Raw genomic sequence first — 26753 nt, 5'->3', positions numbered from 1 at the left:
AAAATTAATACATTATAAATCAACTTTAATAAATGTTTTAAGAAGGTAAAATTTAAAAACTGACATTGTTAAGGGTGCATAACCATCTACCCAATCAACATGAGAGGACTGAAGTAACCAAGGCACCCAAGTGCCTTAGAATCTTGAAGGCAGTTCTCAAAAGTTACCACGTGCCAGGTTCTTTTCTCTGTACAACTGGAGGAGTAACAGGCAGAGGGCCCCTACACACAACCCTCACACACACATACACACACACACACACACACACACACACACACACACACAAATACCACACACACGCGGACCTGGAGGTAAACAGACACACAGACACGTGCGCAGAGGGGACAGCCCACACACTCACCCATGCACACACATCTGAGCCTCTCAGGGCCCCAGCAGTGCCCGGGAACCCTCTCAAACACCCTTGGCTCTGGGTGGCTGGGCTCACCAGCACCGCCAGCTCGGTTTCCATACTGTGACGTAATGGGGCGGGGCGGGGCGGGGCCAGGGGCTTAAGTAGGTTATGCTGTACGTTGTCTCAGGTAATGACCAGCGCAGGTGAGCATCTCAGGGAGCCAGTGCCAAGACTCCACTTACGTAGTTTGGGGCCAGGTCGGGGTGGTTTCTCTCTATGCCGTCATCCAGGATGGTGACCACCACGTTCTTTCCTGTGTAGCCCCGCTTCCACGCCGCCTGGACGTTCATTTCTGACCGGCAGCGGCTGTTCTTGTCACCACAGTGCTGCAGGCACAGGAGACACAAAGCCCCCAGCACAGACACGCCTGACACAGACCTGCCAGCCCAACAGAAGTGCTGTGGTGCTCTCGGGAGGACAGGGTAGGACCTCCGTTCCTCCTCCTGGCCCTAGCAGGAGTCATCGAGGAGGGCTGCATCTCTCCCGCCTTGACCTGGCCACGTGTACACGGAAGGCCCTCCTGCCCCAGCCAGGCCATGTCCCCACGGCTTTCCCTGCTGTCCCCGCCCTGCAGGGGCTCCGTCCATGGCTCAAGGTGCCGCCCACCCTCCTCTGCTCCGGGGGCCCTTCACCCTGACCCTCACGTAATGAAAGAAATTCACAAGAGAGCATGTGCCTGACAGCACTGAAATAGGGGTTCTACGCACAAATGAAGCGCATCTGGATCTGACCCATCTCAGAAACACAGGGCAGGGGCAGAGGCCCATGGCCTACTTACCATGTACCACATGTTGGACCAGATGGGATCATTGAAATAAAGTGCCTGTGCGTCGTTTCGCACCTGTCTCTTCACCCGGCGTTTAACTTCCTGTTGCTGGAGCCATTTCACCTAGCAGGGGAGAGATGCAGTTACTCTGTGTTTCAGCAGCCATGTCCTGGCTCCACGAGGCCGCTCTGCAGGTGTTCCAGGCGTCCTTCTCCCTGAACATCTAGGTCTATCAGATGCCTCGGATGGTTAATTCCAAGGAGACATTTTCACTTCAGAGCAACCATATTTGAAAGATGAAAACCAGTCTACACAGAAGGGGAGAGGACCGGCCTTATGGAACAGTAGGAAAATCATCCTACTAAAGGAGACCTTGTGAAATGGCCAGTACTCTGGTGACTCTCATCCCTAATTAAAGGAAATACACGCTCAGGAATGGAGCGTACAGTGGCATAACAGGTGTCAAATGGTTTATCGGGAGGACATGGTTAATTACGATGACCCCTATAACAGAAGCACAGCAACTGCTCCAGACCTGGTACCAGACATGCAGAGAAAACCTAGGGAGGCACACCGCAAAACACTGACAGCGATTCCTGGATGGTGTTCATTTAAGATTTTACTGTTCCTGTAAGATTTTAAAATTACTTTCAGGGTTTTATAAACTTCTTTCGATCAGCATGACCTCCTGTCACAACCAAGGGAAAAAAAGCTTGAGAGGCAGGATAAATGTTACTTAAGAGCAGGAACCTTGGAGCCTGGCTGCCTGGATTCAAATTTGGGCCCAAACTCACCAGCAGAGTGACTTCAAGCAGGGAGCCTCCCTGGCCTCAATTTGCTCATATCACCTGTGCAATGGGCATCACTGTGGCATCACAAGGAAGGATGGCATATAAAGTGTGCCATCAGTGACCGGCACACGGATGCATCGTCATCACATGTGTGTTTGTGTGTGTTTCAAAGTGGAAGAGGTTTCTTTTTCACTTTTAAAAGATAAGGGAGCTGGAACTCCCATGCCCTGAACCTAAATGTTTTCTCGGTCCAGCTGCTATGGGTTCCCAATCCCATTCTGCTGCCACTGGGACTCAGCTCTGCACAGGGGCTGCAGTGGGCAGGATGGGGACACCTAGCCCTGCTCTCAGAAGCTGGTGCTCCAGTTGAGGACTCCCACCAGGCAGCCCAGAGTGAGGCAGACAGGTGGCCAAGGGCAGGGAAGGTAGGGGAGGAAGACAAGGATGGAGCCTTGGGCATGGGGAGCTGGGTGACTTGGAGGTCAGGCCAAGGCTGATGACCCCAGGGGGAGGAAGGCACAAAGATCAAGGACCAAGCAGCTCCCCTCAGACCTCAGCTCTGACCTCCCCACAGGCGCCTGAGCGAGGAGAGTGGAACAGCCCCACATCTAAGGGGGACCCTGATCTCCAAGGACAACATGCTCAGAAGGAAATGTCACCAGGGAAGGTTCAGCACTAAAGAACCTGCCTGCCAATTCAGGAGATGCAGGAGACACAGGCATGGCAAATAAAACTGCACAGTGAAGTATTCTGCTCATAACACCCTCTGATGGCATTGTGAGACTTCCCAAAGTGTTACTGCCTGAACCAGGAAGCTTTAACTCGGTATAAAATGCCTAAGACCCTATGCCCTAATTGGCTGGGCTGTGTGCTGTAAGTGCAGTGGTCGTACCCCATAGACAGCTCAAGCTCCTGGGATGGGATGCTCTGGGCCCACCGGCTTGGCCAACTCACTACCCACCGGGCTGCACTTCCTATCACAGAGGAGGGGGCCTTCCTCTCCCAAGGCCAACTGGGTGGCTCCCACAAATCAGGCAGGTGACAGAGGGCACAGTGCCACCAGTCACAGAACAATCCCCCTGTGGGAAAAGACGGTAAGGGCTCCTGGTCTCAGTGGCTGCTGCACTCTGGGTAAGAACCCAGTTGACACACAGTTTGGGTGGGGGTGACGGCTGGGGGCTGTCCCTGTGGCATGGTCTGGAGCAGCTCTCTCCCCCGGGACAGGTCACTGCAGGACACTGACAGCTGCCAGGCACTGTTGGGCCAATGGACCTGGATACAGTAAATCACTCGCCAGGCCTGCACAGATGAACTCCCTGACGCCAGGCACAGAGGCTGACTCAGCCCATGGTCACCTGGTCAGGGCCAATCCCCCTCTCCCTTCTCCAGGCCACAGCCACAGCCCGGCTTCTCACCCGGCTCCAGGGAAGGGCAGGGGGTTCCTGCGTTCCATCTCCTGCTATTTTCCAGACTGGCCCTTGTGTCTCTGGGGAGAATGGCTCCATGGCCCCTTACTCAGTGGCCTGCTCAGTAACGCTGCACTGTCTCCAGTGTGTCCACTGCTCGTTCGGGTCGTGAGCATGAGTGTAAACACTGCTGATTCCCACCCAGGACCACCCCCCACCCACACACACACATCTCCACTCAGACACAGAGCTCTGCTTCAGGGGCCCCTCAGGTTGGAACCCAGAGCCAGCAGGTCTCTCCAGGAGGGTCAGGGATGCCAGTGACCCCCAGTAAGTGCCTGAAACTGTGGCTTTCCCAAGGGGCACCTCATCGTGAACAGTGAGGCTGTTCATGACAAAGGAACACACAGTTCAGGACCCTAAGGACACGTCATCTGTGGAACCAATTCTTGCCCGGAGCTCGGAAACAAGTGAGCCAGTGCAGACCAGCCACAGTTGCTGAGACTAAAACCGTGATGAAAAAACTCCCAGCATCTGAAGGTCCAGGACCAGATGGCTTCACAGGTGAGTTCTAGCAAACACTTAAGAGATAGCACACATCCTTCTGAAGTGAAAGTCCCTCAGTCATGTCCGACCCTTTGTGGCCCTATGGACTATACAGTCCATGGAATTCTCCAGGCCAGAATGCTGGAGTGGGTACCCTTTCTCTTCTCCAGGGGATCGTCCCAACCCAGGGGTTGAACCCAGGTCTCCTGCATTTTGGGTGGATTCTTTACCAGCTGAGCCACAAGGGAAGCCCAAGAATACTGGAGTGGGTAACCTATCTCTTCTCCAGTGGATCTTCCTGATCCAGGAATCAAACCAGGGTCTCCTGCATTTCAGGCGGATTCTTTACCACCTATAAGGGAAAGCTTCTGAAACTTTTCCCAAACCACTGAAGAGGAAGGAACACAGGCAGTGAGCTGGTGATGATGGCGAGTCGGGCTGGGTGGGGCCTCACCGTGAGCTCTTCCTGCCCCGAGAGGCCAGAGCACAGGGAACGTTGTTCTGTTCTGCTGGCATTTTACATGGCCATTTCACTTCTGGTTGGCTCACTAGGGCCCTCAGAACTTCTAGGTGCTCAGACCTTTTGGTGACGATGGCAGGAGAGAGACTGCGGTGCACACTGGCTACCTGTCAAGGCCATGGGTATATACTCAGGGAAGCCTGTAGATCCGAGGCCTGGGTCACATTAAGATACACATGTGGCAGTGTGTGCAGGGTGAGAGCTGAGCTGTTGGGTGGGGCCCCAGCCTTCTTAGGAAGAGAACTGGTCACTCTGAAAAACCTTCAGGTCCCTGGAAGAAAGGAAGGGACAAGAAAATCCCTGTCGGCTCTCCATTACTCCCATTAGGTTTCACAAGGAGTTGACTGAGGCCTCCCAAAGGTGCTTTCACTCACCCAGAATGGAGGGAACATGGCCTGATGCAGGAAGAGGGTCTCTGCAACTGTAATCAGCTAAGGCTCTGAAGACGAGGTCATGCTGGATTATCTGGTTGTGCCCTGAATCCTACAACAAGCATCCTGACAAGGGACAGGCAAGGGAAGACTAAGACCAAGGAAGGTGAGGTTTTGGGAAGAAAACAGCTCTAGGAGCGCCTGGAGCTGCCAGGAGCTGCAGGTGGCAAGGCAGGACCCCCCAGAGGGACCACAGCTGCCAATACCATAGCTCTGGAGACTCTGGACTCCAGATGGTGAGACAATATGCTTCTGGTGTCTGAAGCCCCCAGCTGGTGGTCACTTGTTATGGCCCCCCTGGGATCACAGCCTTGATCAGGGCTGAGGTGTTACATGTCTGAGAATTCATGAGGCTGTCCTACCTAACGTCAGACCTGGAGCCCCCAGAGGAGGGGCTGAGGGCTGTAGTGGGGGCGCTGGTGTGGGGACTTCACCTAAACAGAGGGGCCATCCCAGGGTGCCCACTGCTACCAGCTCCGGCTGGAGCCCCCACCCTAACCGCCCTTCCCTGCACATTACTGGGCCCTGGGCACCTGCCCCCACTGTCCTCTCAAACTAAAGCTGCCACAAAAGTGGGTCCTGCCCGCCCACCCAGGGCCCTCTCATTGCCTGATTCTCCTAACTCGGCGGCACTAAAACCCACGGTCTCCCTTCAAGCCCCCAAGTCAGGACAAAGCAGGGATCCTCTCCAACACAAGAGTCTCCTAAAGGCGTCAGGACCCCGTCACCCACAGCTCATTGTGGCTGCCACACCCCCGGCATCTGGAGGTCACATGACTCTGGGAGGGTCCCTGCTCCATGACCAATGCCTGGCGCAGTCTGACCCCTGCCCAGGCCCCCTCTGGCCTGGCCTCATGGTGGGTGCCTCTTCACTGTGTTCCTCTCTACCCTCCCCACCAGGGAACCCTGCCCTGACACCTGGGCCGGCCGGGGTGGGCCGCCAGGCTCCTGTGCCCTGAGCGTGTCTGTGCAGTGACGCCACTGACATGGAGGATGTGGACATGGACTCTTCAGGAGCCACCACCCTGCTCCCCAGGAGGGAAGGATGTGTCTCTGTCATGCGAGTGTCTCCAGCTCTCAGCCTGTAACAGGGTCCTTGCCCTCTGTCTTCCTTAAACAGCAAACGACCCCTGATGCTGAAAAGGGAAGCATGTCTCTTGGAGCTGGGGCTCCCCTGATCTGGCTCGTCCAGCACCGCCCACAGCTCTGGTTGGACATGCCCAGGTCGGTATGACCACCCTCTGCTCCCCACTGGCCTGTGTGAAGCCAGGGGTGCATTTCGCTCACCACTGTACTTGTGTGTGCCAGGCGACGTGACACATACAGTAGGAATTCACTAAATGCTCTCTGAATGAAGGAATGACATTACATGAATACGCTTTAGGTTTCAAATATAGCCATAGACAGACTTTTGAAACCACTGTGGAGCAGAGTGCGCGACTGGGCCTCCATGACTGCCAGGGGAGCTGTGTGGACTCTGTGTACAAGACCGGCGCTTTGGGTTTGCCACATTTGAGCCCGGCTCAGCACAGGTCATCTCTTCTGGGCAAGTCTCTAAAACCCCGCGTAAAGCGTTTTCATTTCTTCAGTCCTATTTTGAAGGTGAAACATCACTCTGACTTTTTCTTTTATCCACTTCCTGCATGTTTGCCATTAAACATTTTCGTCATGAGACTTTACCATCTTCTCAAGATGAGGTGAAGAGCAGTGCGTACTTCGGAAGGTAACACCTCCTCCAGCTCTCTTCTTGAGAAGTCAAGTTAAAATTTGGCATCTGCTAAATGTCACTCTGCACTTGAGAGGAGGTAAACCTAAAAGATGCTGAGAAAGAGGCCACACAAATGAGCAGGACCCTAGAACGGCCTTGAAAACTGAGTTATCAGGCCATGCAATGCAGTGTGGTGTGGGCAGGAGGCCCACACCCTCTTCCCTTGGGCTGCTGGGCCAGAAGGCGGCCAGCAGGTCGTCCCGGGTGCGACAAGTGCCAAGGGGCTGTTCTGAAACTTTGTCCCATGAAAGCATGCCACCAGAGCAAGAACAGCCCTTGCACTCCACCCAAAGCCACTGCACACCTGTGCTCTGCTTAACGCCCTCCACCACCCACAGGCCCTGCCTGCTAGGGAAGCCCTGGGCCACCACCAAGAGCCGGTGGGGCCCAGAAGGGGCCCCGGGGGCTCCACTTGGAGACAGAATGAAGGACAACAGCCCTTCTCTGAGACCCTTGTGACCACCCTCCCAGACCCCCACCAGCTCAAGGGGAGGAGCAGGAACTGAATCAAGCTGCCTGCCTCCTCACAGGCCCCACGCTCAGCCTGTGACATGGAGTTCTATTCAGGTCCCGTGTTCGCACACAGCAAGAGAGACAGTTCTGGTCTGCCTTCCCCTCTCTCCCCACCTTGGCATCCTTGAAGTGAGGGACATATCCTTCTGTCACCAGGGAAGGAGGGAGACTCCCTCTCCCGTGTGTTGTGATAGAGCCAGCCATGCCTGCAGACCAGGGCAAGTCTCTGGAAGTCATGAGAGGCCAGACTCCAAGTGTCCAGGGCCCAGATCCGAAGGCCTCTTCAGGAGAGAGGCTAGCAGCAGGCACACTGGGAAAGTAAACCTGTGACCCTGTCGTCTGCCCCTCAGCCTCCAGCCTGTGGAGCGAGGGTCAGATCAGCCCGTCTGGGGCCCCTGCGTGCGAAGGCCTGGATGCTCACATCCCGAGTCCCATCGACCCTGACTGCTCCACACACCTGCTGCAGCACGTGCTGGGCCAGCTTTCTACCGGCCGACATGCAGTGAGATGCGAACTCACAGCGTGAGGACCCACAGAAAGGAAACCACGTTCCCTGACCAGAGCACATCACCTTACAGTTTGTGACGTGCTCCTTCTCTGAGGATAGGCCATGGACTGCAAGTGTAGGACATGAGCAGTTGCCAAGTGGGGGCTTCCTGCCCAGCATCCAGGGCCCCTGGAGGGGGGAGGGGCAGGCTCAAGTCCCAGGAACCCCAGAAGCTGTGTGTAGAGCCGTGTGGATGTGACCTTAGGGTTTCTTTCCTCCTCTGAGAGAAACGGTGTCCACAGCCTTCATCAGCCTTTCCAAGAGGCCTGCGATTCTGGCACAGTTAAGAAGCACAGAACTGAGGCCAGCTTGCAGAGGTGGAGAGTGATCAAAGACAGAGGACTGTCACCCCCTCCTCCGCCCACAGCCTCCTTAGAGTGAGTCTCAGGGAGACACCTGAGCCCCCTGAGGTACCACCCATGGTGGGGAGGAGATGCCAGGCTGCTATGCAAACCCAAGAGCCTGAGCGGTAGAAGACGCAGAAGAGAAGGAAGACAAACCACAAAACAAAACTGATCTAACGCAGCCTAGACGCAACTCCCCCTGCCCCAATCCCCTCACAGGACAGAGGCCACTGGAGACACAGGCACATCTCTATTCCTTCAGCTGGCCAGAGCACAGGCCACCTCTCAAATCCTCCCTGTCAAAGTTGAAGGACAGGGGTCAAGAGGTGACTGCTCATCACTGGTATGAGCCGGCACCACCCCCCTGCAAATGCAGGAGACAAGACGGGACTCAGGAGGTCAGGGTCCTTGATTATCTGAGTTCTCACTTTCCTGAAAGGAAAGGGGAAGCTCCTCCCACCTGCCCTGTGCCCCTAAGGATCACAAAAGGGACGGGGGGCCGGAGTGCTGACTCCAGGATCACCAGCCAGACAGGGCTGCCCGGCCGGCCCTCGTCAGTGCCGTCTGGTCAGTTAAAGCCCTCTTTAGGGCTTCTGTCACAATGTAACCAAGGCCACAAGGTACTTCTGAAGTTGGGCATTCGGCAGTCAAATGACAGGGATGCAATCCGGATCACTGGGCAGCGGGGGACGCTGCCAGACCCGAGCGTCCTGGTGGGCGTTTCTCCCTCAGAGCCACAGGCTCGGGGACCCAGAGACACCTTTCTCGAACATCCCTGGGTGATGCACGATGGGCAGGGAGGGGCTGGATTCCTCACTCCCCATGCTGGGCCGGTCTGGGCACCAGAACTCACATCCAGGGCTGACTGCAGGCCAGCCTCAGCTGGCATAAGCTCGTCAAGAAATTTCCACCCTTGCCTCAGGATCAGTATCACAACCTCTGTGCAGCATGAAGGAGGTTTCCTTTTTTCCCTCATTGCCACCACAACAAGGGAACATAAATTAGACAAAAATAGGAAAATATGTAAAGTTACACTTGTTAAAAAAAAAAGTCATTACATAAAAAGAAGTCTATGAGAAAACAGTAACAGATACAACTTGCTATGTGAACCTACCCTGTGAAAACTGACATCTGCTTCAGTAAACACTGAGGGTCTATCTGCTATTCACCAGGTGGCCTGCCGGACTTGGGAGTGAAAGCAAGTGAGGGTGGCCAGGCCCTGAGAACGTGACTCACCCTCCCCAACCCCCAACCACCCAGGCACAAGATGGGCTACTTGCATCTGAACCCAGTCCCTCTCTCCCCACATCTCTCTGCAGCTCCTGGGCCTGGAATCCCAGGCCTCCTGGGAACGACCTGCAGTTCCCACCAGCCCTGTGCTAGTCCTGGTCACTAACAGATTCCCAGCAAACGAAGCCCTCTTCACTCCCACCAAACTCCGCTGAGCTTGGGTCCTTGGTTTCTGGGGTGGCTGGAAACAGATTTACAGGAACAAGAGCAGGACCGAGGGCTGAGGGCCTGTCTGCTGCTCTGGATGGGCTCGCAGTGCTGGGAACCCCAGGGAGGAGGATGCCGGTGGGTTCCCAAGCCTGGTAAGACAGTGCGTGCCCTGCAGCAGTGGGCAGCTCCAAACATGGCCGGATGAGCTCTGGCCATGTGGCTTTCATGCAGGGACAATATCTAAACAGCCTGGACCCCTCCACTCCAGGAGTCCCAGGGACCTCACAGACCCAGAGCATGGACCTCCCACCACTTAGAGCAGCACCCTGAGCCAGCTCCCAGTGGGAGGGCGCATGGGCTGAGACTGGAGAGACACCAGGGGAGGCAGGGTGTGCACAGGCTGCTGGAGGAAGTGTAGATGTCATCCGGTGAGGATCACAATGCCCAGCCTGGCCGCAGGGAGGCCAGACCAGGGGGCCTGAGCAGGACCACAATAAGGGCTGGGCAAGGATGCCCACAGCTGGCCAGTGAAAGGGGCTGTGCGGCATCCAGGCAATAGAGGAAGGGCTGGAGCAGGGGTGCAGGTGGGGACTCAGGACAAGGCAGGACGGGGCTGCCCAGGCAGAGGAACGAGAGTGGGGGAGGCGCGGCTTCTCTCCGAGACAGAGCTGTGGTTGGGATGTTACTCGGCTTTGGGACACAGTGACTGTAGGACTCTTGGAGGCATGTAAGTGGGATTGTGGGACTTCTTGAGGCATATAAGTGGAAGTGTGAGCCTCCTGGTGAAATCATAAAGCACCACCTTTTAAAGCCTATTTGAAAATTCTGTTTGCCAGTTCATAGCAGCCAGTCCACTAGACCCAGCGGGGTTGTGCTGAAATGTACAGACAGCTGAAGGCCTCCCCGCCCCACATGGGTGGGCCCATCGGGCTGTGTGTGGCAGTCTACCCCACTCCCCAGCCCAACCCATCCCCTCCACCCCCAGCCCATCCCACAGTTCATCAACCCCCAGATCAATGCAGTCACTTCCTGTCCACGTGCTGGTATTTGCCAGGAACTTTGTTTGTTTGCACACCCAGTGGCTCTAGCACACAAAGCACAGATAAAAGTCCCTCTGTGGTTAATGGAAAGATCAGCTTCACTGTTGCATCACTGCTGGAGGAGAAGCTGAAGCTGATGAAGCTCTGGGGCAAAGTCCTGTCCCACAAACAGCATGCCCACCCTGGTCCTGGAAATCACTTCCCAGCTCCCAGGCGCTGAAGGACTGGAGCAGAGAATCAACTCGAAGCCTCCCACCACTCCATGGGAAGCCACCGAGGGCCCCTGACAACATCTTTATCCTTCCATTTCCGTCATTGATCTGGCTGAGCAGACAGTGGGAGGGCTGAGCCAGAGTCACCACTCTAAAATGTAAGGCTTGGAAGACGCAACATCCAACTATCAGCCAGCTTGGAACATAGTCAGAACAAGTAATTTTTAAAACATTTGGGAGCCCTTACAGCTATTGGCTGGTGCTTCTGTAACATCCACCCTGCTCCAGACTCTTGGCGAAAGAACAAGTTAAAAACAAATGCTTTCAGTTGGCTTAAATGACAGCCTTTTGGAGAAACCCAGCGACTGATACCGCACCCGGAGAGCAGGCTGGCTATTCTCCCAAGAAGAGAGAGGGCTGGCCCACCAAGCTCTTCCAGCAAAATGGCCCTTTTCAAAGGCGGTTTAAAACATCAAGCAAAGGTGATTAGGGACAACTGTACAACGCTGGTACAGGGTCAGAGCAGAGATGCCTAAAGTATGTGCATGCATGTGACTGAAGTCTTCAATCTTCCCTCCCGCTGGTGTTCTGTTCGGTTCTGTTTAACAAATGTACACTCTATCAGCTTTTAGGAGAAGTAGGGGTGGGCTTTAAATTCCATCACTTATCAAAGCAATTGTATACAATAGGGACTGGAGCTAATTAAAGTAAAATACCATCTGCATTTGACTGAACTTTATCCTAAGCCCTATAACATTCATTTCCAGTTTGGTCATTCAAACAGGATGACAACTGCATTCCAATGACTCTGGATAGTATTAAATCATCTCTTCCCTTTTTTAATATTAATTACACAACTCTCTGATCGTGAAGGTGTCACAAAACACTTTGCTAATGTGGGAAAGTGTCCTAGTGCATTGCAGGAAAAGAACACTAAACATCTCCGTAAAATGGCTAATTTTACCTGATATTTGATTACAGTGACTTGGTAGAGTAAATATTAGTCAGACTGACAGCTAACTGATTTGGTTTGCATTAAAACTAGACTGATTTAAATGGAGGCGTTTCAGTTGCGATTCTGAATTTGTCATTGGTTCTGTTGTCTATATGCTCTCCCTGGGGCTAAATGTTTAATAAGAACTGTGGGAAACAACTGCAATCACGTGGGCCTTGCAGGCACTGGAATGTGTGGCTGTTTACCTTTTCTCTCCTTCTTCTCTGTTGGCAGGATGCTCCCACAGCAGCTCTGCCAGGAGCTGATTAAGAAACTCTGCATAAAAGGGATTTTTAATTTGAAAAAAGTTAACTGGCACTGCCTGTGAGAGTTCCTTCCCTCTTCGGGGCCACAACTGATGACCAGGAGCCCCTGCCCGCAGACCCAGAGTGAACACAGTGCCTAGAACCCACCCACACGGCACAAGCGCAACACCACAGATGCCAAAGAGGAGCCAGCTGGGGCCCGCCTCAAGTCCTGCCCAGCTGTCTCCTGCAGCCTCACAGCCAGGCCCCCATGTCTGGCCCTGCTGGGGCCATGGGCCAGAGGCCCACCAGGTGGGCATCTCCACGTTCCTGGACACAGGGTCACACTCAGTAGTTCTGAAAGGAAGGTTGGAGCAGTTGAGTTGAATACCTTTAAAAGGTTTACAATTTAGACACTAGAAAAGAGTGAATCCCCCTACCCACCCACCCCAACCCCAAAACACAGGTTACGTCTCCTATTTCACCTCTGCCATAGTTTTAATAATTGAGAAGCCACTTAGTTCTCCAAAATTCCTCGGAAATGAGACACGCAGGGGCCTGAGGCCCTTCACTGCGGTGCTTGTACCTGCACAAACCTCTCCTCCAGCAACAAGATACAGAGAAAGTGTACGGGACTAAAAATAACTGCATGCATGCACGGTTGGGGGAAATTCCCAACAAGATAAGAGCCTGGAACAGAAGCAGGGGACTGCACATGCCCCTTGCACTCCACACCACCAAAGGGGCGGGCGGACCACCTAAGCCACCCCTTTAGCCTGACCCTGAACACACCCTGACCCTCACCCCATATAAGGAACCAGCTCCCCCCACCCCACCCACATCGGGAAGCAAGCAAGCAGGGAAGCCGATTGTTTGTTCCTGCTCTCTCTGCTGCAGCGGGGGCCCCAACAAAGTCTCGCCTGAATCTCTTGTCTGGCCTCTGATCCATTTCTATTGCTGGTGGGGAGGCCAAGCAACCTGCTGGGTAAGAGAAAGGGAATCAAGAAACCTCCCATCCAGGGACAGCCCTGCAAGAATCTGCCTTGCAATGCCAGAGACAAGGTTTCCATCCCATGTTGGGGAACTAAGATTCCACATGCTCCAGAGCCTGAGCGCTGTAACTGGAGAGCCCAGACGCTGCAACTACTGAGCCCACTCAGCACAACTAGAGAGTCTGTGTGCTGCAACTAACACCAGATGCAGCCAGGTAAGCAAATTAATTAAAACAAATAAAAGACACGTAGCCAAATAAATAAATGACAAAGAATCCCACCATCCCATCCTGTTCTCATGCACATCTCTATTGGGGGGCTGTCCCCCATGCAAATAGCATGCCCTTCACTGTGACTCTCCCTGTGGGAACAGTAACTCCAAACAAGCATGCCATTCTCACAAGACAGACCTCTGCGTGCTTAAGAAAAACTGTGGAGGGTACGGCAGCAACTCCCTTCTGAGCTTAGACAGGTGAGGAGCCCCTGCGAACCTCAGCATTGCCCCCACCACCAGCTGCAAGGACCCCCACGTGTCTCTATGTTGGCCATGCACTCTGCACTCAGCCCTACGGTGACATGGGCATGGGGTCTGCTCACTCTTCTCCAATGGCCCGTCCCATGCGACTTAGCCGTTACCACCTGGCTTCGCTTCTGAGAGGAAAAAAAATGCACCAGCGCCTGTGAAAAGTGTCCTTCCAACTCCGTGGTGTGAACACACACAGGTATAACCACAGCCCCACACAGCCAGGTGGGAGGAGGCACATAAGTGCCCTTCATAAACACAAACTTCCTCTTAGCTGTGAGGGAAGAATGGGATTAGCATAGTGTTTGATTCTATCTCCTTCTGTTTGTCCACCCACCCACCATGCATCCAACCATCCTTGTACCCACCCATAAAGCGAACTCAGAACCATACACTGTGTGTCCACCTTATCAGAGCCCAGCTCATGGATGGGCTGGCTCATGCACTGGGATGACTTCCCCACGCTCTTGAAGCCAGAAATCACAAAGTTGTAACCAGAGAAGCATTCCCAGGACAAACCATCTCTCCCATCAACACAAGAGGAGCCCCAATGGTAGCGGGGTGGTGGCAGGGGGTGAGGCGGGGGTGGTGCTTGGGACACCACCACGGCCAGTTTCTCTGCAGAAACTTTACTATCCATGTTCTCTGGGGATCACTGCAGGAACACCCCATGCCTGCTTGGGAGTCTAAATGAACACTCTGCATACTGCTTTTAGGAGAGGGTGATTTCCATGTTCTAAAACTACGATTTACCAATGGCCTCGTTTGTTTGTTGGGGCCGTAACTGTTTGTCACTTGCACTTCACCATCCCTTGTAGCTCTCAATGCCCTGTGACATATCATGTGTGTTTCTATAGACTGTCAGCCCCACCGTCCACTCCAATGGCCCTGTTATGGACATAGCGGAACACACAGCAAGTATTCCAAAATCACCTGGTGAGGCCATCAAAGGCTCACTTGGCCATCTTACATCTTTAATCTTACCAAGTATCTGCTGACCCATGAGTCAAATATTAATCTCAACTCTATGTAGAAAGTATGATTAACCACTGATAAATTAGAATTATACTAAAAACGTTACTAGCCTCTTTTCAAATTACATCTGCTTTCATCTCAAAGATCACAGGGATTTTTAAGGAAAAAGCAACATTCGTTGCCCAAGTTTTCAAGTTCATGGTAACCATTAAGATATGTGTTATGACAACCACAAAAACACCTGCCTGTACAAGCTCTAATTTCATTGTTAAAACAACAGTTTGAATTGCATAGCCTTTATGGGTAAGATGCACACATTTATCTCCACTGATTTCTGTGTATTTTGTTGACTTTTAAAGATGTAAATGATAGCTCTATAGTCACTTGATTATTGCTTCAAACTGAAGTCAAGAATTTAAATTCTCAAGTCTCACAAAGGACCCAAATATTTGGAGTTTTTAAATGCTCTGATATGTAGCTGCACATCTGTTTTGTTTTGTTCAGAGAGGAAAACTTAGGGTCATGGAGAATCTCATTAAAATCCAGACTTGGGCATTTTCAGAACCAAGACACAAACAACCCGCACACGACACTCTAGGCCCTCAGACAGCACCTGCCCAGGGAGCGGAGCTGTACCTGGGGGTCCATCCTGAGGAAGGTGTGAGGGCCTCTGCTGCTCAAAGTCGACCTCTTAAAGGTTTTGCTGTGATAAAAGTGGTAGTAATCATCCAGGTTTCCAATCTGCAAGACAAGAAGCAGGATACCACCAATCAGTATGGTCTTAACAAACCCTGCCTCTCAGAACACCTCCCCTTCCTCTGAGAGACCCATCCTGCCTCCAGAGCGAGATCACCCTCCATGACACTCCCCCACTCACATCCCTGCCACAGATTCAAGGTCTGTGAATGTCAACTCGGAGACCCCTTTCTGGATAAACATTAGGTGGTATTTCCTGAGAAGTACATGCTCCCCAGATCTTGCAGTGAGTTCGTATCATTTAAAGTTTGTATTACCATGGCCAAATTATTTTAGATAAGAATTCATGTTCATTTTGGGTTAAACATCCCTGAAGCAGCTCAGTTCGTGTCAAGTCAGGTCTAAGTCTACACCAAACACTCATTTATAAACAAACTCCATGCTCTCTGCCCCCCGGGTAAACTGAGACATCTAAGAATGAACGTCCGCTCCCAAGAACAGCAAGGAGCCAAGGCAAACATGCAGCCTCATCTGCTTGGGGACTGTGGAAAGGTCAGCTGAGAACACCCGAGTCCCAGGGTGTCCGGGCTCTCGGCCAGCGGCGGTCTATCAGGGTGGATTTCAGCTTGAGGGCTGGAGGGGACGCGGCAGGCTGCTCCTGCGCCTCCTCCCGCCATCCCAGCCCGGACCTGCCTCATGTCTCACAACCCTGGAGCATCAGGACACTGTGCTCAGGAGGCCTGCCTCTCCTCCTAAATTCCACTGGCTGCTGGAAACAGCTGGCTGGGCACGACCCCTGAGCAGAGCCTTGTCACTGAAGATGGAACAAATGCTACACAGACTCTGGGGCTGCCCTCCTCAGGCGGAACCATCCTAGTTTCTCTTCCAGCTCCTGAAGAGAGGGTGGACTTAAGACAGACTGTCCTCTGCAGCAGTCAGAGGTCATGGTGACAAGCCTGGTTTCAGCCAGACCGGCCTCATCCTAACCTTGTCCACTCTCTTCACCGCACACGATCCTGTGATCCTGAGCAAGATTCCCCTCCTGCAAACCTCAGTTCCTTACATGTACCGTGGGGATAAAACTACATACCTCAGGAACTTGTTTAAGCAGGACTAATGTCCACCCAATTCACTGTGACCTTCTGCTGCCCCTCTTCCTGCTCATAGACACTGTCCAGTGCACTGGATGGGACCAGGCGGAGACCTAAAGGGACATGGAGATGCTGAACAGCCATTTCCATGTCTTTCCACAAGAAGACTGAGCAGGTGTCTACAGAGAGAGCCTGCCTGACTGTACCCTTTACCCTCATATCCAGAAAACCCAGCAGCCCGGCTGCATCCTGCTTTTCAGTTTCCAGAGACACCACTTGTCCTTGAAATGAAGAACCTCCTTGTTTGCTCAAGCTTGCTCCAGGGTATTTCAGTTGTTTTCAAGCACAGAACAGTGAACACCACGACGGCTGTGAAGGTCAGTCAGTTAGAGTCTATATGGTTTCTGCCTCATTTAGTGCCTTCAACACAGTTGCTGTTCAGGAAATCCTGGCTGTATTAGGAGCTGGAATTCTCACCCTGGCTCCTCTCCAAGGCTCCTTCAATCCCTCCCTGGGCCTGGGATACACCCTGACTCAGCTTTACCTGCTGCGGAATCTAGGCTTCAGACCTTCTTAGTCTCCTTGTGAGAACAGTAACTACTATCTTCAAGGTCTGTTCCAAGACAGTCCCTCTCCTCTCTCCCCTCACTATACACACATACATACATGCATACATACACAGCACACATACACACAGCACACACCACTTATACACATACACACACACCACACACATATACATACATCACATACATCACACACACACTACACATACACTGCATGCTCATACCACACATACACCACACATAAACACACATCACACATACACCACACACACACACACACATACCCCACACACACCACACACATCCTCACACACATACACACACACCACTCACACATACATCACACACGAACTTCCCTGGAGGCTCAGTGGTAAAGCAACCGCCTGCCCATGAAGGAGATCTGGGTTCAGTCCCTGGGTCAGGAAGATCCCCTGGAGAAGGAAATGGCAACCTACTCCAGCATTCTTGCCTGGAGAATTCTATGGACAGAGGAGCCCAGCGGGCTACGGTCTGTAGGGTCACAAAGAGTTGGACACCACTGAGCGACTCAACAGCAACAACGCACGCACACATACACATACACAGAGTCAGGCACAGCTCTTCATATATGAAGAGCCAGCGAAGCACCTGCCAGGCAGGAAGTGCTCTATACATGGTTTTCTGCAATTATGACTCTTGGTTCATTTTCTACTTCAAGCATTTTTTCAACCATCATAAACCTCATTATTTCTGCCCTGTTTTGCACAGAAGCACTCTTATTTCTCCTCCCACAGTTAACCACTCACTTCTTCACTGAAGTTAATTGTTATGTCTGTCAAAGTGTTCCTCCTAGAGCAAGCCAACCTGTTATTTAACAATAATGCAGCTTTAACGTACAGCAATGTTTAAGCAGAGACATTACTTTGCCAACAAAGACCCATCTAGTCAAGGCTATGGTTTTTCCTGTGGTCATGTATGGATATGAGAGTTGGACTGTGAAGAAAGCTGAATGCCAAAGAATTGATGTTTTTGAACTGAGGTGCTGGAGAAGATTCTTGAGAGTTCCTTGGACTGCAAGGAAATCCAACCAGTCCATTCTAAAGGAGATCAGCCCTGGGTGTTCTTTGGAAGAAATGATGCTAAAGCTGAAACTCCAGTACTTTGGCCACCTCATGTGAAGAGTTGACTCATTGGAAAAGACTCTGATGCTGGGAGGGATTGGGGGCAGGAGGAAAAGGGGATGACAAAGGATGAGATGGCTGGATGGCATCACCAACTCGATAGATGTGAGTTTGAGTGAACTCCGGGAAATGATGATGGACAGAGAGGCCTGGCGTGCTGCAATTCATGGGATTGTAAAGAGTCGGACACAACTGAGCGACTGAACTGAACTGAACTGAATGTTTAATCCACATGTTTGCTTATAAGTGGCCACCATCCCTGGGCGATGTGTCACAACTTTGAACTCCAGGTGTTCAAATCAATTTCCACTCAGGACATGGAGAAACTAAGAACTGAATCCAATGTGCTGGCAAGGGGAGGGATTAATTTCAGAGCCAACTCTAAGCACTGGGCTTCTCAGGTAGAAAGGTGGTACAGAATTTGCCTGTCAATGTAGGGCACACAAGAGACACACTTTAGATCCCTGGTTTGGGAAGATCCCCTGGAGGAGGAAATGGCAACCACTCAAGTATTCTTGCCTGGAAAATTGCATTGACAGAGGAGCCTGGCAAATTATAGTCCATGGGGTCACGAAGTTCATGGGGTCACAAAGAGGCAGACATGACTGAGCATGCACTCATAGATCCTAAGTAGGCCCGTGTCACGGTAGCCCTGGATGCCACTCAGGGCAGCACCTGGCCCTAGAGCAGCCCAGCCTCTCTGCAATCTCTCCCAGTCCCCAGGCTGTGCAGGCCCGTGACGCTGCCCCTGTCCAGCTCCACCCTGAGCAGGGCTCAAAGGGTCTGCACTGAGGAAAGTCATTTCCATTGAGCAATTCCAGGGAAGAACAGATGGCTCCCATAGTGCTGACCAGACAAAGTGCCCCGGGGCAATGCCACATCTGTTTTGGGAACTTATCTGCAGCCCAGTATGGAAAATAAAGGTCTGGGTAAGGTGCAGGGGAGAAGGGGACACTAGCCAAGGACACCCTCCCATCCTGACAACGCCAGGTGCAGAAGCTGGAATCTGATTCAGGAAAAAGTGGAGCGAGTCAGGTCACTGGCTATTGGGAACTCTGACAGTTGCCACCCAGATCCTCCCAGGGTTCTGTGTGCATCTGTATACCCTCTGGGCCCTCCTGGAGCAGAGTGCAGGCATGGGGAGCAGAACTCGTCCTTCCTTGAGATGAAAGATTTGTGAACAGAGCAGAACCCATCCTTCCTTGAGATGAAAGATTTGCGAACAGGCAAACAGAGGGCAGACAGGGCATGGGACAGAGGGCTGCCTGACCCTGGAGAGAATGTGAAGGCAGGAAGAGGAAGGAGGGAGGAGGCAGGGCCAGATGCTGAGGAGGGAGTCGTGACACTGGGAGAGGCCCTGGCACCACCCTCACCTGGATGGACGTGACATCCTGAAGCCCAAGGACATGCTGTGTTGTCAACCACGTCTCGACCCACTCAAGTGCGGCAGTGGGCAAAGGACGGACCACAGGCAAATGATCTATCTCCTGCTTATTGTGTTAGCTTTTTAAATTGTGGTAAAACAGACAGAGGGCTTTCCAGGTGGTGCTGCTGGTAAAGAACCCACCTGCCAATGTGGGAGAAGTAAGAAACACAGGTTCGATCCCTGGGTTGGGAAGATCCCCTGGAGGAGGAAATGGCGACCCACTCCAGTATTCTTGCCTGGAGAATCCCATGGACAGAGGAGCCTGGTGGGCTACAGTCCATGGGGTTGCAAAGAGTTGGACACGACTGAAGTGACTCAGCACACAGAACAGACATAACGTTTACCACTGTCACAGTGTTTAAGTGTCTATAGTTCAGGACACCAGGCACATTCACACTGTCATGCAATCATCACCATCATCATCTTGGGAACCTTCTCATCTTCCCAAACTGAAACCCTGCCCCCATTATACGTGAACTCCCACCCTCTGGGCCCTTCTGGAGCAGTGTACGGGCATGGGGAGCAGAAACCATCCTTCCTCGAGATGAAAGGTTTGCAAACAGGCAAACAGAGAGCAGACAGGGCACGGAATATCTGCTCTGTCTCTGTGAGCCTGACAACTCTGGCTGTCTCAGGGGAACCACTGGCCCTTCTGTGGCGGGTTTGCTGCCCTTACATGATGTCCAGGTTCACCCCAGTTGCCACAGGTGTCAGAACTCCCTCCATCTTTCAGGCTGAACCACACTCTATGGTGGGCATACACCATCATCGCTTGCCTGTTAGCCCACTGATGGGCACTTGGGCTGCTTCCACCTCCTGACTGCACTGAGTGCAGTGTGCCGTGTCTGTTGGTGACCCTGCTTTCCATCCTACGATGTACACACAGCTCCTGTTTCTGTAAGTAAAGCTTCCCTGGGGATCCTGCCCACAGCTGCCCCCACACCATGATGCCAAGCCCAGTGGCTGCCACAGGGACCCATTCCCCCCTCGCCTAGAACAGGCCATGTGTGGAGCTTACAGAGAAGACCTGCCAACCTGCAACTCTAGCATTTGCTGCAGGGTGTGTCTGGGGTTGGGGTCCACCAGTCTGAGACCAGACCACCAGTCCTCACACTGAGGGGTTCGGCTTAGGAGGTCAGCACCTTCAACATCTTATCTAGTCACGGAGCTGCCTCCTCTCCAGGCACCATCCTTGTCCAGTGACCCGGTCACTCCCATCTGACTCACGCTCCCCAGCATCAGGACTGGTTAGGAGTATGAGGTTTCCACGATGGGAAGAAGGTCAGAAAGGATCAAGAGCCAGCAGAGCGGGAAGCTCTGCTTCCCCTCATGTCCCTGCCTGAAGTGGGACGTGGCCCAGCGTGGAGGATGCAGCATTCACCATGTGGCTGCTTCCTGCCCCTTGACTCGCACCTCGCCCCCCTACGCAGTGACCTTCCCCACCCAGATTACGGCCTCCCCGTCAGGGCACTGTCCCTCAAGCTCGCCAGGGCCTTCATGAAATAGGAGGACGGGAGGGCAAGACACTGGGGATGTGGCCACTGGCTGGGGTAAACACATGGACAGCTGACTGCCCCTGGCCTCATAGGTAGGGGTCAGGGAGGAGCCACAGAGATGGCCCCACTTCACAGATGGGAAAATTGAAGCCGAGGAGGCTAAGCCCAGCATTACATTCAGACTCTCCCCACTGTGCCCAGACAAACAGGCAACAACCTCACACTGAATGACACAGGCACATGGGTTAGGGTTCAGGGTCACTGTGGCACTGCTGGTACAGCCTCACAGTCAGACCGACAAGAGGGGAAGTCAGAAGAACAGACAGAGAAGTGGCATGGGCAGGGGGCACAAAGGACACCTTAAATGCAGGGCAACCCCACGGATAAGAAGAGGCTCTTATTTTCACTTGATTTCTGCACTGACATTAACGTGGGCACTTGTCCCAGCTCCACAGTGCCGCCATCCCGGACACTGTGCCCCGGCCGCCACGCCTGCCCATGCTCTGCACACCACCTCCCTGGCCAGTGGCTGAGCCACCTGCTTGACTGACACGGGGGCGGTGGCTGCTGTAGAACCCTGCTGTCCAAGTGCCCAGGCAGTCTTCTCCCTCTCTTATTCTCTCCAGCTGCCAATTAGCCCTTGCCAGCACTGAGCCCCCAGAACCTCAATCCACTCTGCCTCAGTGAATCCAATTTCCAGTCTGTGAGGTGTTTTTTGTTAAGTTTTTTTTTTTATTCTGGCAGGGGTGGGTAGGTGTCGGTCACAACATAAAATTTTTGTAAATGTAAATGCTTTTCTCTTTCTCATCTGTGTTATTTCCATGATGGGTTAATCAGAGCTGTTCTCTTAGCCTACCGCACCCGCCAGAAAATGAACAATCCACTGAGTATGTGAGGCCCACGTCTTTTCACTCAACACTGGTACGTAATTATACACATTCAGTTCAGTTCAGTCCAGTCGCTCAGTCGTGTCCAATTCTTTGCGACCCCATGAATTGCAGCATGCCAGGCCTCCCTGTTCATCACCATCTCCCGGAGTTCACTCAGATTCACGTTCATCAAGTCAGTGATGCCATCCAGCCATCTCATCCTCTGTCGTCCCCTTCTCCTCCTGCCCCCAATCCCTCCCAGCATCAAGTCTTTTCCAATGAGTCAACTCTTCACATGAGGCGGCTAAAGTACTGGAGTTTCAGGGCTGATCTCCTTTAGAATGGACTGGTTGGATCTCCTTGCAGTCCAAGGGACTCTCAAGAGTCTTTTCCAACACCACAGTTCAAAAGCATCAACTCTTTGGTGCTCAGCTTTCTTTACAGTCCAACTCTCACATCCATACATAACTACCGGGAAAACCATAGCCTTGACTAGACGGACCTTTAGTTGATAAAATTGGTAACATTAAAACCCTAGCTAAGTATTCTAAGCCAGAACACTGGAAGAAACGGGATCAAAGAACCCACAGTGAAGAGCTGGATGTGGTTCCCAACCGGGACCCTCCACGAGGCACTTTAGAAATCTAGTTCCACATGCCCTCAGTGCAAAATACAGATGGAAAACAGGCACAAAAAGAGCAGGGAACAGCAAGTCCTATCTTCTCCTCTGTGCAGCTCCCAAGGTCCCTGATTTTTGTTGGGGCTCCTGGTTCAGAACAGGGCAGCCCCCTTTCCCAGGCCTCCAGCTGAAACAACACAACCTGAGCCTCACAGAAGCCCTACAAGGCAGGTGCCATCTTCACTTTCATGGTGTAGATGGGGAGACGGAGGTTCTGAGTGGTTCAGAACCTCCCCCTTACTGCACGCAGCACAGTCAGGAGGTGGATCCAAGTTCACGTCCCTAACCATCACCCTTCTGCCTCTGGACATATCTGCAGCACTGTTGCCATGGTGACCCCACTCACCCCCACCTGGTCCCTGGCAACACATTGTTCACAGCAGCCCAGGGCCTCGTGGGGCTCTCTCTCCTTCCTACCAGTACAGGAACCTGGAGAGAGTCCACTGTGGCCCATGCACACCTCTGATGGGTGTGTCTGTGGACGGACAGGCACAGAAACGGGTTCCTGTGTATTTATGTACATACATATGTATATTATGACTGCATGTGTGCACAGGTGTGAGAATGTGTATATATACATGCATGTTGTACATTCAGATTTGTGTGTACTTACATTTAGTGACTGCAGGCATGAAATCAGAAGATGCTTGCTCCTTGCAAGGAAAGCTATGACAAACCTGGACAGCATACTAAAAAGCAAAGACATCATATCACTTTGCTAACAAAGGTCCGTATAGTCAAAGCTATGTTTTTTCCAGTAGTCATGTATGGATGAGAGAGTTGGACCATAAAGAAGGCTGAGTGCCAAAAAAACTGATGCTTTCCAACTGTGGTGCTAGAGAAGATTCCTGAGTGTCCCTCGGACTGCAGAGAGAGCAAACCAGTCAATCCTATAGGAAATCAACCTTGAGTACTCACTGGAAGGACTGATGCTGAAGCTCCAATACTTTGGCCACCCGATGCAAGGGCCAACTCAATGGAAAAGACCCTGATGTTGTGAAAGACTGAAGGTAGAAGGGGATGACAGAGGATGAGATGGTTAGATAGCATCACCGACTCAATGAACATGAATTTGAGCAAACTCTGGGAGATAGTGAATGACAGGGAAGCCTGGTGTGCAAACAGGAGCAAACTCACTGTGGCTGGGCCTGCCCCCACATGGAGGTCCTGGTTGTCGAGGTCTGGACCACCTCCAGGAGGCACTGAGCTACAGCCGAGGGTCGTGCCCCACCCCGAGGACAGCTCTTCCTAGGAGAAGGCCCTTCCACTTCTTGCCTGGCCCTTCCCCAGTGGCCCCACCGGACCCCCAGCCCCACCCAGCATGCTGAGCTGGGAAGGCTGCACTGACCCCCACAATCAGAGCATTACCCTGAACTCAGCACCACCTTGCTGTCCTCACCTTCACCAGACCCCCTCCTCCTGAGGAGTCCCTCCTCTGGGTGAAGGTACCACCGTCCTCCCAGGCATATTCACTAAGCCCTCCAAGAGTGACAGCCTGAAGGGTTCGCAAGTCTGGCAGCTCCCTGTCACCCTCACCATGGGGCAGGGCCCTACTGCCTCCTAACCTCGATTACAGTCTCCACCACACCGCCATCCCCGCCTCCTGGAGAAGCAGAAGCCCATGGGCCCCTCATAGGGTACGCACATGTCTCCACGACCAAGCCAGGTCAGCTCTCCCTCTGGCACAGGCCTGGCCTTGTCAGCATCGCCCCTGTTCTCTAGCGATGTTGCCATGTGTGAGGGACCCTTGCTTGCTTTCACACCCCAAGCCTGCTCACACCAGCCATCTCACACCAAGTCTACCTCCTGCTCTGATTTTAACCATCACCTCAGCTGTCACGGCCTCCAGGAAGCCCTCCTGGACCTCCCAGGGCCGAGTGTGCCTACATGTGCCCATTATAGCCCATCTTCTGTCCCTTCCTCCAAGATAAGCTCCTCGAAGGCAGGAACTGTTATCTGTATAACCCACAGGCACTGGCAGCATCTGGTACACAGCAGAAGGTTAAGAAATGTTTGGTGAAATGAACAGATCTTGAGTCACACTGGAAGGACACACATCTTCCTGTTCACACACAAAGAGCTGTCCAGTGCAGCGGTGACCAAGACTTTGGGCCTCCCAGCCGTCTGGCCTTTGGGTTCTCTAGCCCCCTTCCCAGGACAGTCCTGAGGCTGTGGATGCAGGAAGACTACCCACCAGCTGAGTGGCTGGGTGAGGCCCAGGATGGCTCCTCTAATGTCCATTCCAAGGGTCACAGGGCTGGAAGGCAGGTGGTGGTGCTCCATGGAGAGGAAGCATCTAGGCGACCACGGGTTGGGGGAGGGCAGCAACAGCTTGCGAAGCCCAGTGAAGAAGGGGCAGGGGCCGAGTGTGATGGGGACAGAGGCCTGGGCCGGGGTGTTTACAGGAAGAGCTCCTCCTGTCCTGCTTTTCCCATAAGTGTAAGCATGGCTAGCTTCATGTCACCTCCCTGTTTATGCAGGGCAGGTGTGAGGTGGGTGGGATCTGGGGTGCTGCCAGGGGTGGGGCGCACCCTGCCTTCCTGGAGGAAAAGGAGATGACTTGGCGGTTTCTGCAGAGCTTCGAGAACAGAAGAGGAGGGCCCCGAGTCATTCATCAAGTCTGCTGTGCAGCAAAGTCATTGATGAGCATGCTGGGTCCACCCCAGATGACATTCCATGGCTCCAAAGGTCCACCACCCACTCAGGCCTCCGATGGCCGTGACCTCAGACACTCAGACGCAGGTGCAGGGCTGTCAAATCGTGAGGTAGGGAGGCTGGTCAAGCGCACACTCTGCTCTGTCCCTGGCTGCCCCAATCTCCTCCTGGGCCAGCACAGTGGAATCTGCCTCAGGGGACAGCTGATAAGTAGTCGTGCCATGTTAAACCTCAAGGATGCAGAAACCAATGGGTTGCAGATGAGGCTTCTGACTTTGCAAGAAAGTATTCAGTTTATCACTCCCGGAGCTGCTCCTGGCTGGAAACAGATGTTCTGAGCCCGGCTGCTCACAGCTGCAGTGGGCTGGCCGCCGGGCCGCCGGGTCCGCATCTCCCAGGGGCCCTAGCTCTGAGAGAGGCGTCTGTGTTTGAAAGTCTTGGGCATCAGAGTTCAGTTATATAATATTACTGATCCCAGTTGGTCTGCTCAAGAAAAACATAACTAATTAGAGCCTATAAAAACCTACACACCAAATTAATCTGGCCTTGTGCTGGTAACTTCCGCCTAAAGAAAGTCATAAACAGAGATGGCCACTGAACCTATATTTAGCCAGCATTGGGTTACCTGGTATTTATAATGAAGGAAGTCCAGAGAGACAGAATGGACAAGTTGTTGTTACTTTTAAAAGCGTTTTTAAAAAATCCTGCTTCCCATTTTGGTCACAGAGACACACAGCGACACTCTGTTACTGAAGTAATTACAATTCTGACCCAAGTTAAGGTTATTGCACAATTTCCTAGTCTGCTCAAATTGCTTTCTTCAAAACGCATCCACCCAAAGCATGTCATTAAGCTGCTCGACTTCCTACAAATTCCTGAAAAACCATTAATTTTTACTTAACAGACTTCATTTTCTCTTCCCTGAAGTCACCAAGCTGAACGGTCCTGTTTCAGATGAGGATGGTTAATTTACAGATCACACTACACCTTTTACATCCACAGAGAGACATCTGAAAAACTGCACGGCCTTTCTGAAGATTTTTATCTTAAACCCTTTACTCTTTAAAGGTATCTATGACTTCCAGAATTAGCCATTTATCCCATTTCTAAGCTCCACCACCCCCCAACTCCATGAAGCTGACTTGATGGTGAGGGTGAGGCTGGGTTCACCCCATGTCCCTGCTGCCTGCTAACTGCTCTGCAGTGCATGGTCTCCAGGGGGGAGAGGGATCCCTGACTGGAAGCGGGACCTGGAACTCTTATAAGGAGGCCAGCATCCCAATCCAACCTCAGCTCCTGCAAGTTTCCAGCACCTCACTGGCAACTACTGGTGAATGTGAGCCCTGTCATGCGGCCCGCCTGCAACCACTTGCCGCTGCAGGTAGCCCAGGGTCCTTGTGACAGGGGATTAGGCTCTCCTCGTGCTAGCACATGCCTTTTCTTTGCTGAGCATGGAAGACATATGGGGACAGCCTCACCGCAGAGGGTCCCATCTCTAGGTAAGACAGCCTGGGACAGACACGCCCACACTGCTCTCAGTAGAGAGCACCTCAGCATGTGAGTGGAGAAGATGATACCAGCAACCTTCAGCACAATGGCCACACAGCACTCGGGGTGGTGTGGGGTTGAGGGATGGTCAGTGCTGGG

At 52.7% G+C, this 26753-nt stretch overlaps 1 protein-coding gene across 2 annotated transcripts in view; it reads right to left on the bottom strand.

The window, feature by feature from the left end:
• PCSK6 (proprotein convertase subtilisin/kexin type 6) overlaps positions 1–26753 on the bottom strand; it is a 171614-nt gene that overhangs the window by 106036 nt on the left and 38825 nt on the right. For both annotated transcript variants that reach the window (XM_027957143.2, XM_027957144.2), the window contains exons 2-4: positions 15105–15209; positions 1194–1304; positions 598–741 (exon numbers count right to left, since the gene is read on the bottom strand). In XM_027957143.2, coding sequence (XP_027812944.1) covers positions 598–741; positions 1194–1304; positions 15105–15209 — 360 coding nt within the window. The remainder of the gene's footprint in view (positions 1–597; positions 742–1193; positions 1305–15104; positions 15210–26753) is intronic.

The sequence above is a fragment of the Ovis aries genome, chromosome 18 (assembly GCF_016772045.2).
Source record: "Ovis aries strain OAR_USU_Benz2616 breed Rambouillet chromosome 18, ARS-UI_Ramb_v3.0, whole genome shotgun sequence".
In the NCBI taxonomy this organism is placed as follows: domain Eukaryota; kingdom Metazoa; phylum Chordata; class Mammalia; order Artiodactyla; family Bovidae; genus Ovis; species Ovis aries.
Note: the sequence above shows the minus strand (reverse complement) of the source record. Positions and strands in the feature narration are given on the sequence as shown.